Here is a 12478-nt window from a genome sequence, read left to right as displayed (position 1 = left end):
AATATTAAATAATGATGTGACTAAGTATTTCTGTGCTGGATTGTGTAGGTGAAGAAGCCAAAAGCTTAGAGGCCCTTCCTTTTGGAACAAACAATGCTTTGTTTGCAAGCTTCTGAAAAAGCGTGTAACCATCAATGTGTAATTTTATTCAGTGTGCGTCTGTACTTTCAGCTGTGCAGAGCATCAAAAGCTTTGATTTGGAGGCTGATTCTTGAGATTGTTCTAATATAATATTTTATTGGTCACACTTTACAATAAGGTTCATTAGTTATTGTTAATTAATGCATTTACTACCATGAACAAACAATGAACAATACATTTACTACTGTATTTGTTCATATTAGTTAAGGTTAGTTAATGAAAATACAGTAGTTCATTGTTAGTTCATGTTAACTCATGGTGCATTAACTAATGTTTACAAGCATGAACTTGGATGTTAATAATGCATTAGTAAATGTTTAATTATGATTAATAAATGCTGTACATTTGTTGTTCATGATTAGTTCATGTTAGTAAATGCATTAACTAATGAACCTTAATGTAAAGTGTTACCATTTTATTTTATAATAAACTGTATTTTTCTGGGAGACTGCATTTTTCTTGGTTATTACAATTCTGGCTGATACGGCTAAGCTAAAAGTTATTTCATGTTATGGCCAGTAACTAATGAGTGGCTGATATGTGGTATCTACAAAATCTGATCATTATTTTTATGTTATGGCCAATAGTTCTGCACAAATAATTTACGTTTTATCAAATGGAACATGTTAGATTTCTTTTCTAAGCCATCTAGTAGATGATGTTTTTTGTTGTTGTTTAAATTAAAGTATTAAGCATTAATAACTAAAATCATCAGGATAATTTGACAGCATTATATAATTGTATTAATAAAATATATATATTTTTATGTTGTTAATATTATATCACAGCAAGCTGTTGAAATATCAAATACCATTATACAGACCCTCCAGGATTTCGTAATTCTGGGGTCCACGAATTGAACTCAATGTCAACTAAACATCCCAAAATTTCACAGATTTCAAGGATATTTTGGGCAATCAGGTTACTGTTCAAATTCCCACCTCACCACAGAGTGTAATCTGCATAGTTTTACATTTAAAAACATCCACAAAAAGAGTGTACTCATCCACTTTGCAAAGTCTGGAAATGTCAATACATGTTTCTTGTCCAAGTGTGTCTGTCTGCAAGCTGCAAGACAGGGACATAACATGAAGGGGCGTAACTTGTAGCAAGTCAAAGAGGCATAACTTGCAGTTATCGAGATCCCATTAAACCATGGGAAATGTCACAATGAGATGTTGTAGGCAAGTTGGTGAAAATACTTAACAGAGAACATTTTCACCATATGTTTTCAAGAGTTTTCTCCAAATTTATCCACAACCAATCAATTTGATGTATTATTATATTAATTCATTTAGCAATTCCACACGCTGACTTTTTTATTCATTTTTCAAGACAGCTAGTCTGCTCTGTATCACCCTCTGTGGTTGCAAATAACAGTACAATGGTGAGCATGTCAAGTATGAGCGCAGATGTATGTTAATAACTGATGGTTGGGTTTAGTTTTGGGGAATGTGTAGACCTTGATAACTGTGATGGTTGGGTTGAGGATTGGGGTAGGTGTAGACATTAATAAGGGAGCTCTCGAGACCTTTCTGATCTCGGACCCCCTTAAATGTTTAACTATTCAGGAGCCCTGGGCCCTGTCCCCTCTCCCCTGGGACAGCATGCCAAACCTGCTCATAGTGTCAAGCAAGTTGAATGACTATCCAAGACCAATTATTGGTAACACTTGTAAGTTAATGTAAGTTAATGTACATTACTTACTAAGATTAAGTTTGAATAATCTTGGGCAGCATTTATTAATCATAGTGCAAAGTTTTGCTTGTTAACATTAGTCAGTGCACGGTAAATTAACATGAACTAATGGTTTAAATAACATTAAAAAATCTTTAAAAAGATAAAATAAATGGATTGCTAATTGTTTATTTTTGTTAGTAAATACATTAATGCAAATACATTTTAAAGTGTTCCCCAATTTTGCATCAACTTCCGCTAATACTAAATGAAAAAAAATCTGTATTATAAACTTATAATCAAAATTGTCGCATTAAATCCACAAGCAGCAGCGGCAGCGTCCTGTTTTAACTTGACATGCCAACTGAAGCACCTGGCGAGGGTCATTTAGTAAAAACTAACATTAGCTTTAGGGTCTCTTTAACCTGACCCTCACCTCTCCAGAATGAACTCTGGGATTGTAGCTCCTGGGACATGTAATGATTAATAGACAACAGGAACTTACTTTACAGAAAGCGTAAATGAGGTTAATGTCACCGGGAGTAAAATATGACCTTTCTTAACCTTGTCAAATATGATCTGTAACTTTTTGGTGATGACAAAATACTGCGGTTAAGAAAGCTTTAATAAATAGCAGTCATTTGGGCTTGAGTTACAGTTTATGTTTTCTAATAATGGAAGAATTGGCGCAAACATAGGTGTACAAATCAAGACCGCGGTTTCGATGGGGCAAGAAATCGACCGTTTGTGGTTACTTTTTCATCCCTGTGCTAACCCACAAAACAACATTAGCGATTGTGTTGTGGGCTTCCTACGGGCTCTTAAGTGAAATAACGGCTGCCTGTGGTTTAGCTCTAACTTACCAATCTCTGTCTCATAGGGTTCTCCGTTTTCTGGAAGCTGGATGAACTGTTTGGAGAACATGCTGGAGCCATAGCCTAAGATGTAGCCTTCAAGTTTGACATCAGGGTTGGGTCGAACAAACTTCAAAACAATTGTATCTCCGGTGGCATTGATGCGAACCTTCATATTTTGTCTTCTTACTGCAAAAAAGGGAAAACAAAATGTGAATTACTGGCTCATGAACCAGTGCTGCAGCTCTTCTAATGTTTTCAGTTTCTGTGTTTGACATTCATTGGCAGTAAGACGTAATTGCACAAAAAGAGCAACTTTCAGAACACTGCAATGAATAAATGATTAATTACTTAAAGAGTAAAGAGTAAGACTTTATGCTTCCCATGTGTTGGATGGGGATTGTGAATTTACGGAGTTTATTGATTTATGAGACCAAAGGGGGATGGAGGAGCACTGTTTTTGAGAAGTACAAAAGTGTGTGCTTTAAATATCACCATTGGGGTAAATCAAGGGCAATGGCTTTCACAGTTGAGCTCCTCTTCACTTCTCTCAAAGCACAGTAGCATATGGACCTCCAATATTAGTTATGCTGCATTACATCCAGAGGAATTATGAGCCTTTGTATGTTTTCGGGAATTTAACACGGACACACTTTTAAAGTAATCTGATCATTATCTTTTCAATCCTGCACCAAGAAATTCATTATAAATGACCTCCTCCTTTATACCAGCTTCATCTTTCACTGCCATTTCATTAGATAATTTGCAGCGTGGAAAATGTTTTGAGTCAGTTTCAGACCCATTCCTAAATCCAATAAGCCACCTAGGCTGAGTGGAGATTTTTCCACTTCCACCTTTTCCCCATCAATCAGAACTGTTTAACGATTATGCTGAGTTAAAGAGGCCACGAAACGTCCTCCTTAAACTGATTTAAACTGGTTGGTCAGGGCTTTTGGAAAGTGATGTGTGTATTTAACTTCATGAGTAATTGCAAGCTTGGCAGGTCAAGATCATCACCTGAATTTGTCAACGTCACAATGAAGTATCACACTAACAAGAGCTTTCATCAATCAGACTTATTAAAGGGGCAGTTCACTTAAAAATGAAACTTCTGTTAATACTTATTCAACCTACTGCCATTCAAAAACCATTTAATATAATTAATATAATTTATTTTTAAACAATGCCAGGTTCCAGGATTACTAAAGAAGGATGTAGTAATGAAGTAATGTTGAAATTAATACGTTTAATCAAGTCATACAAGTTTTGCTTGAGTATTTATTGACTATCTTGCCATTTATTAAGTGTACATGTGGTATTAAGATTTTGTTTGTGTGAATATAATCATAATTGACCAGTTTTAAATACAGGCATACATGAAGTATACAATGTGTGATCTTATCCACTTACAAATGATTGGGTCAAATTAGTTCAAACTGCCACAAAAACAATTACTGTACTTTGCCTACTGGCCACATTTAATCATTAAATGAAAATCACAATACATTGTACGATAACACAATGGGTGCTACTCAAATTACATTTGTTGACCACATTCTCCAACTGTTTACCATTGTTTACCACCTCAAAAACAGCTGATCCCTAAATGTATCCAGTTTTTGATTCCAATAATTTGGTTAACATCTCTCCAGAATAGAGGATTTTCATTTAATTCGGAAGTACATAAAGTCTATTACATCCTCACACATCAATATTGTATGACTTCAAAAGACCACAGTGGAATATCGAGCACAAATCTCATGTCTCATGGATTTTTTCTCTTATTTATGTTAAGTAGTCACTAGTAAAACAACATCCCTTGGTGTTTATTAAAACCTTTTAGTACAATCCTGTTGTTATAATAATCATCATTCACATGGATCAGTAAAACTGCCTAAATCCTGTGTGTGTATGTCTGTGTATGTAAAGACAAAGTTCTGCCATGAAATCTATTGAGTTATGGCTGACAAGTCATATACAATCTCCTTTCAACTACAATGGTGAAGATGATTGGTTGATGTGGCTTTAGCAGCCAATGAGCTTGCTCATCAACATTTAAACACCCCTGTGTTGTTTTTATAAACAATCTGCAGCATGTTTTCAGATACCCTCCTCTACCCCAGCACCACCTTTGTAAAGATCTGATAAAAGGCTTTCATGTACTGAATGATATGTCTACTGCAGCAGTGTATTAAATTCTCAGACAGTCTGCTTGTAAATACACTGGCAGTAGCAAAGTCTTGGTTCTCGCTCTGCATCAATAATCAAAGCAGCAACAGCATAGCAGATCTGTGTCACAAAGACCAAATACATCAACATTGCCATATACTGTAAATATTCATTACTATACTAAATACCTCGATTTGAAAGATTTGTATTTACAGGCCCCTAAAATTGTTGTTGCCATGTAACTAAATAGCCAAAATAATTTTTTTCTTCAATTTTTTACTAAAAACAATAGCAAAGGAGGACCTTTCGGATTCCTCTATATTAAAGTAGAGAGTCTAGAGGCAAACTCGTCTTCTTAATCTGGCGAAATCAGTTAAACAAACAAAAAAGAGGATATGTGTGTGGGATGGGGAGCTGCTGGATTTGTACAAGGAAAAAAATACACACTTCTGAATCACTGGGATCACTTTAAAATAAACTTCCTCATTGGAGAGTTCTTGAGAATGAACCCTACTTTCGATGTGCCCTACCATTACAACCATATCACTTTGATTAAGTATAATTAAAAGGCATGTGCAGTCTTGTTTCTTCACCTGTTCTTTCAGCAGCTTGATTATTCGACTCATAAACCATGTCAATGCAGCTTTAGACTGGAGCCAAGGCTATGAGTCATGGACAGGCTTCACACTTGCGGTTGAGTGCTATTATTGGTTTACCTTTCCTCACCAGCTTGTCACCACAGAGGTTTCAAAAGCTGTAGCTAAGGGACATTTCCCTTTCCCCAAAAAATTAGAGGTTGACAAGAGTTGTAAAAAAAGTTGCTTTCCAGTTGCAGCATGTTAGTGGAGGGGGACTGGGGCAGTTTGAATTCTGTGGTCAAGTGAAATTCACTCTTTTTAAGAAAATAATGCTGGTCAAACCATAAGAATTTGAAGGCTAATGTCAGTTCTTGCCTGTAAGTATAGTAGTCAATAATTTGATCAAAACCTTTTATCAAAGTTGTCCTAAAACTAAAAACAATACCCGCTTTTGTCTGAGGATGACTTTGATTCACTTTTTTCATCCACTTTCAAATGGATAACTTTTGATCCATATTAAAGTGTACATTTAACTATTTAGTTAGTCTTAATTCATTTACTGAAACCAGTTTGGTTGCAACATAGATTATTTATCCTTATTTTTATGCTTTTGATGAAGTACCATTCAACTTAGGAGCCTTTTAGACCATGTGCTGGATCGTTTCTCCATTTTCGCAGGTAATTTCTTTAAATAAATAATTATTTAGGCCTATTTAATTATCCATTTATTACTTATGTACAATATTTAAGGCATAAAATAACAAACACAGAACATCTCTCTATATTTAAACTAAAACACTGCTTTATGTATTTATGTTTGTACTTGGCGACGCAGTGGCGCAATAGGTAGTGTTGAAGATCAGCAAGAAGATCGCTGGTTCGAGCCGCAGATGGGTCAGTTGGTGTTTCTGTGTGGAGTTTGCATGTTCGCCCTGCGTTCGCGTGGGTTTCTTCGAGGTGCTCCGGTTTCCCCCACAGTCCAAAGACATGTAGTACAGGTAAATTGGGTAAGCTAAATTGTCTGTAGTGTATAAGTGTATGGATGTTTCTCAGAGATGGGTTGCAGCTGGAACGGCATCCGCTGTGTAAAACGTGCTGGATAAGTTGGCAGTTCATTTTGCAGTGGCAACCCTGGATTAATAAAGTGACTACGCCGAAAAGAAAATTAATGAATGGATGAACGATTGTTTGTACTTTCATTTTAGTTGTCTTTTATTTCTTTAATTTTAATTTCCAAAATGAATCCACATTGCACTTAGCAAGTTTACAATGATAATAAAGCTTATTAACAAGTTTTTAATGATTTATGAAGGAATTATAATGCTTTGTTTTGTTTGTTCATCTTCATTTACATGTAGCAATGCATTTACAAAAACTATATATTTCTGTTAATTCGCATCCCGTCCCTCGGCATAGTCGCAAACTGCTGTTACATCTAAAAACATGTTCTTAATATCTTGGTTCCGCGGCGGCGTCACTTACAGAGGTGTTCAAGCGTGTCACACATAATACACATTAACCCTATGTACAATATAAATCTACCCTAAATTAAAAAAAAGTTAATACAGCTTAGGGCATAAATAAAGGTTAAAAAGTTTTTATTTAATGCTATTGAAAAAGATTTATGTAATTTTTGTCATTTGTGACAAAATTATGCTGCTTTTGTCAAACATTTTTCATCATTTATGATACAATGCTTCCTGGTCACTAACAGAATTGCCAAATAATCAGTAGGTTTTACATCTGAATTTAATTGCTCTACTCGGCCGTTATTAAAATACGCTCTATACAGTATGTTTATGAGTAGTTTGTATAGAACTTAAATGTACTACACCTGCCATTTTGTCATGATCGCGTGACCTACCCAGGTCAGTTGCGTCGCTTCACTCCTGTTCATGAACTTTCTCGCGGGGCATCATGAGATCATCAGATTTCCACTTATCTATTCAGAAGTAGTAGGTCATTGGGTACTTATCGCAAACTGTTTTTCGAATTCTATTAATTCGGACATACTGTTCGGCTTGCATACTGATTTTAGCACACTAAATAGCATGGAAGTATGCAATTTCAGACGCAGCCATAGTATCACTGGATCCAAAAACAAGCGAAAAAGAAGCATATGATATGCATAAAACAATCATTAAACATTCATTCACATAAATATGTCAAATGTTACTATATAAATTTTAACATTAAACGCACATAAAAACGCACAAAAAATGTTGAATGCAAAAAAATGAATACACATTACATTTACATATAAAGGTAAAGTTTTGGCAGTGTTGATGGACCTTTTTTGTGCTCATCATTCCAAATTGAATCCAAATACAGTATTTAAGCATTGATTGTGATACTCGATTACTTGATACAAATCACTTTAAATAATAATAATAAACTTTTCAAACCCTGAGTTTTTGTTGTTTACTTTTGCAAATAAAATCTTAATTATGTAACTGTCAAATAAAAATTTTGTTCTGCGTCACACGTGGTAAACATATTTTATAAAAGAAATCCGATCCATGTAATTAGTAATTCTGCATTTTTTTATAAAAAAAATTTGATGTTTTACCTTTTAAAGGCTGGAACCATAGCGGGTGGTCGAATAGCAAAGATATGGAAGCGAACTTGACACCCCTGACAAGCGTAATCATGCATGCTCTTTCTTGGCGCTAACGTTGAATGATTTCCAGACTTAGACTGATCAACATCATATCCAACGTCCTGTCCCAAGCTGTATTGTGTCAGATATGGTTCATTTTTAGCATTTCGCATAAATACGGCCCAGTATTTATTATACGTCTGGCACTTGTTCCACTTCAAACATAATTTACAAACACACTGATTTCTAGAAGGGTCAGTTTGATTTGCAGCATTCTCTCTGGATTGAAGCCATGCTACAGAAGGTGCTTGCCAAGTCTGCGTACAAAATCACTCCACTTCATCAAATCAAATGTCTTAAGTTGTTTATTCTTCATGTTCAATAATAAGTCAAGAAAACTAGATGCATCCCAAAAAAAATGCAATATGTCATTGTATGTAACCCTAGACAACACAAGTCACAGCTGTCTATTTTTAGAAAATTAGATCAATTGAAAACTGATTAAAAACATTTAGAGTGATGTCTATTGTATTAGGATAGGATAGATTATGGTCAAAATAAAACTATATGTAAATTTTGAATCTGTTAAAAAAATCGAATGCTGAGAAGTTTGTTTAAAATTTTCCAAATTTAGTTCTTAGCAATGCATATTACTGACCAAAAAATTTGTTTTGATACATTTAAGGTAGGAATTGAATAAATATCTTAATTGAGTTTGATTTACTTAATATTTTAAGGAATTCTGTTATAAAAAAATGTATCATTTTGGTCTAGGGTCATATTTTTGCACCCTTATGTCCTCCACAACTGCCAGACTTTAATTTCTTCAGGACAAAAAAAGATAATGTATGCTTGTCCATTCTATAAAAGCATAATTTCCAATGCAGTTTCATCATCGCATGGTCAAAAGTTGAAGCACTCTTTCAAATATCTTTATTTCAGTAAATGATGACAAAATTTTGATTGTTGACTGAACAATTCCTTTAAGTCTTTTTATGGAAAAGCAAAGAATCTGGTCCTTATGTAGCACCCCATTTCCTTTCGCACCACATTTTTAGAACGAAGTGACCCAAATTTCCAAGCAGATGATTTAAAAATGGCACTAAACTTCAGAAGAAGAAAATCACCTTAGGGCTCTGAGGGAGAGTAAATCTACTGTTTTCCCAGACTTCAGCAAATCATTCGTCTTTCAGGCACATTTACAACAGACCTGATCTCTGCACTCAACAGCTGCTCTCCTCTCCCCTTCACCCACCAAATCCTTTCATCCTTGTTGTCTTATTCTGACTTTTTTAAAGATGCTTATCTGGTCACATCATGATACTAACAACCAGTACCACTTAGATGATCATACTCATGATTGCTAATACCTTTTCCAAACTCAAAATTAAATGTTTTCCTTGCCCCTGATACCATTTGGCTGGAGTTTTCAAGGTGCATTGTGAACCTGCTGCTTTTACAGTACAGCTGCCTGCACATGTGTTTTTAAGCTGTCTTTGCCCCAAGGCACCTTTGAGTACAGTAACATGTAGAAGCTCCGTCTGAGCTAGGCGAACATGCAGACAGCTCAGACTGCTGTTTCCTTTTAAGGCGTCAATTATCAATCAAGTTCATTCATGCTGAAACAAAGCACATATTAAACCAGACTATAAGGGGTTGGTGGATTTAACTGGTTTGACATGGTCTAGCTAGTCTGGTCTGTCCTATCTTACCTTATTTGAGCCAGGGTAACTCAAAGATAAAGTCTCAAATAAAGAAAAACATGTCCTTATCAAGTCTATAAGTGTTTTAACATGGTCTGTGTAAGCAAACTGGTCATATTTGGGTTTATACAGTAGGTCTCCCACCTGCTTGACCATCTAAAATTCAACTGTTAAAGGGATGGATCACCCCAAACTGAAAATTCTGTCATCATTTGCTTACATTTTTGGGTGAAGTGCTCAAAACCCACTCTAAAACCACCAAACCAGACTAGACAAGTTTCTTTTCAGCAAGGATGAGATGATCAATTGTAAAACGTGTCTTCAACCCCTTTTGAACTCAATCCCAGTTCGTAATTAAACTTTCTTTCTGTCTTCTTTGTCAACATCCATAAGGAAATGAAGTTGGCCATTGAAATATAAACACTGAATGCTGCTTGGCTGACTGGCTAGATGTGCTGAATGACGCTTGGTACAAGAGACAGGGCTCTGAGCCAGTGCAGACATTCATCCCCTTAGGAGATGAAGGTGGTTTTTAATAGCTGATGAACGAGCGCTGATAGTGAACTGAGAGCTTGTATTACTAATGCCCAAGCTAATCTGAGCTGGGAGCACAAAATCTTGGAAAGAAACATGCTGCATTCCCACACACCTTTAAAATTAAGGAGAATGGGGCTAGATTATGTAAGACATGTACTCTGTATGGGATACTAAAAAGTATTGCATTCATTTTGCATATGTATATTCTCTAGAACACTTTCTTAAAATATATACACACACATGCACAAAGAAAACATTGATTTTGGCCAGCTGCATACTCAATGAGGTAACCATTATCACTCTGGATTTTAGTCTACCAAAATTAAAGGTCATTTTGCACCTAGAAAAGGCAGCAATTTCAGTACCTGGCTGGTTTTAAAAATTGGAATCTATACAGTGATGGACAAATTGCATATGCTCTCAATTTCCAGCACCTTTCTGGCTCCAGATATAATTTTTTCCTCTTTGCAGAGTCTATAGTCATGCAAGACTGACTACTGCATATAATTCTCTTTAAATAATACACACTCAATTATGCTCATGCATGAAAGCACCTCCAAGCACAAACTAAATTGCATGTTCATAAAATGAATGAAAATTCAAACCTACAGCCAATCCAGGACATCCACCACACATGCAACAGGTTAATGATAATTATCTTGCCACTAGCTAAAAAAAAAAAACGCACCTGCAGCTTTATCAAAAAATAAAAAATAAAAAATCTATTTAGCCTCATATTCAATTAATAATTATGAGAAGTACTGCAGAAATGCATGACATTTTCCAATACAAACAGTGGCATCACAAAAAAATACAGTTTACCACAAGAATTTTTGTGCATATATGGCATTGTGAGAATTTGCCACCATGGTGGTGAACTTGCCTCTAACTCTTTGTGCGGAACTGCATGCGAAGAGGAGAATTCCTGCGAGCGTCAGAAGGAAGCCCAAGTGAAGGACAGTACTGCCTGCCATGGTGCTCTGCTTCAATCGAGAAGGGATGCTGGCTGATTTCTCTAAGAGTTGCTGCTGGTTCTTCTGCTAGTGCTGGTTTCAGGACTTCTTGAGCTCACTGTGTGCCTCAGCTGAGTGACAGACAATGCGAGGAGTCCTCTAGGATGTATAGTGACCAGAGAGGGAGGAGATTGCTGATGCGTGCCTTAATCACACCCACCTTCATCAATCCACACACACACACACTTTTGTGGGGGGTGAGCATGGCTTTCATTTGCTGGTCTTGCTCGTCCACATGCTCTCTCACTTTTTTCTTTCAGCAAGGATTTTTCCCCAATGTTTTGTGTGTTTGTGGGTGTGCATGTCTGTGCTTGTGTGAGATGATTCCCTCTAAATTTTGATTGGACCTAGTACATGGACTTGGTGCACCCTTACAATGGCAAAATGCCCAAAGGGAGACTGAGTTCCAGGATGGCAATAAATGAGCAAGACATAAGATGGACAGGTCGATGGCATATGCCTCTCTTCTTCCAGAAATATGACATGGTGGAAAGTAAAGTCTCTCTCTGTTTCATCATTGCAGACTCAAGCACTTGTCTATCTGTGCCCATTGCTAACCACTGTAAATTACGTCTCGTCTAGAAGGGCATTCAGCCACAAAACCCATGCCAAGAAACCTCACCTCTAGGGAAATGATTCTAACAAGTGCTTCCAACACGTGCCACTGCATGCGACGTGCAAAGGGAAGCACTCGCTCCAGTGAGCCTCATCTGACCCACAGTATGTGAACAAAGGCATATTCATGAATCAAGCCACCCCAAAACTATGCAATGACAGCCCCTAGCATGTTTCTCGTAGTTCAGCATCAGAGAACCATAAAACAAGATGTGCTCTAGAACGTCCCGTGCTCTAAGAAAATTAGTTTTGAAGAGAATTGCTACTAAAACAAACTTAAACAAGCAATTTAGAAAACCACTCCCTACTATGACTCAAACAAAACGTCACTAGTTCAAAGCTGTAATTATGTCTAGAGTTGCTTGATTTACCAAAACAGCAGTTTACAATAAAGAACGTTGCCAAAAATCAAGTCAACAGGCCATACAATGCCTTTGGCAAGAGCTTTAACCTTGCGTACCTCTTTCTAGTTCATATATAAATATGGTTTCTACAGCTGGTACCACTCTGAGGCTCTGTGATTGCCTTGTAAACCCTTAATGAGTCACTTCAAAAGACAGAGCTGGATAAAGCTGAGGCTTGGACAAATTAG

The 12478-nt window shown here is 36.4% G+C and overlaps 1 protein-coding gene across 19 annotated transcripts in view; it reads right to left on the bottom strand.

The window, feature by feature from the left end:
- Nucleotides 1-11351, bottom strand: part of abi3bpb (ABI family, member 3 (NESH) binding protein b) — a 36336-nt gene extending 24985 nt beyond the window's left edge. For 18 of the 19 annotated variants that reach the window (XM_073936192.1, XM_068216229.2, XM_073936194.1 and 15 more), the window contains exons 1-2: nucleotides 11142-11351; nucleotides 2682-2861 (exon numbers count right to left, since the gene is read on the bottom strand). In XM_073936192.1, the coding sequence (XP_073792293.1) occupies nucleotides 2682-2861; nucleotides 11142-11232 (271 nt within the window). In that variant the 5' untranslated portion in view covers nucleotides 11233-11351. 19 annotated transcript variants of the gene reach the window in all.
- Between the last annotated feature and the right edge of the window lie 1127 nt (nucleotides 11352-12478).

Source organism: Danio rerio, chromosome 22 (genome assembly GCF_049306965.1).
Source record: "Danio rerio strain Tuebingen ecotype United States chromosome 22, GRCz12tu, whole genome shotgun sequence".
NCBI lineage: Eukaryota > Metazoa > Chordata > Actinopteri > Cypriniformes > Danionidae > Danio > Danio rerio.
Note: the sequence above shows the minus strand (reverse complement) of the source record. Positions and strands in the feature narration are given on the sequence as shown.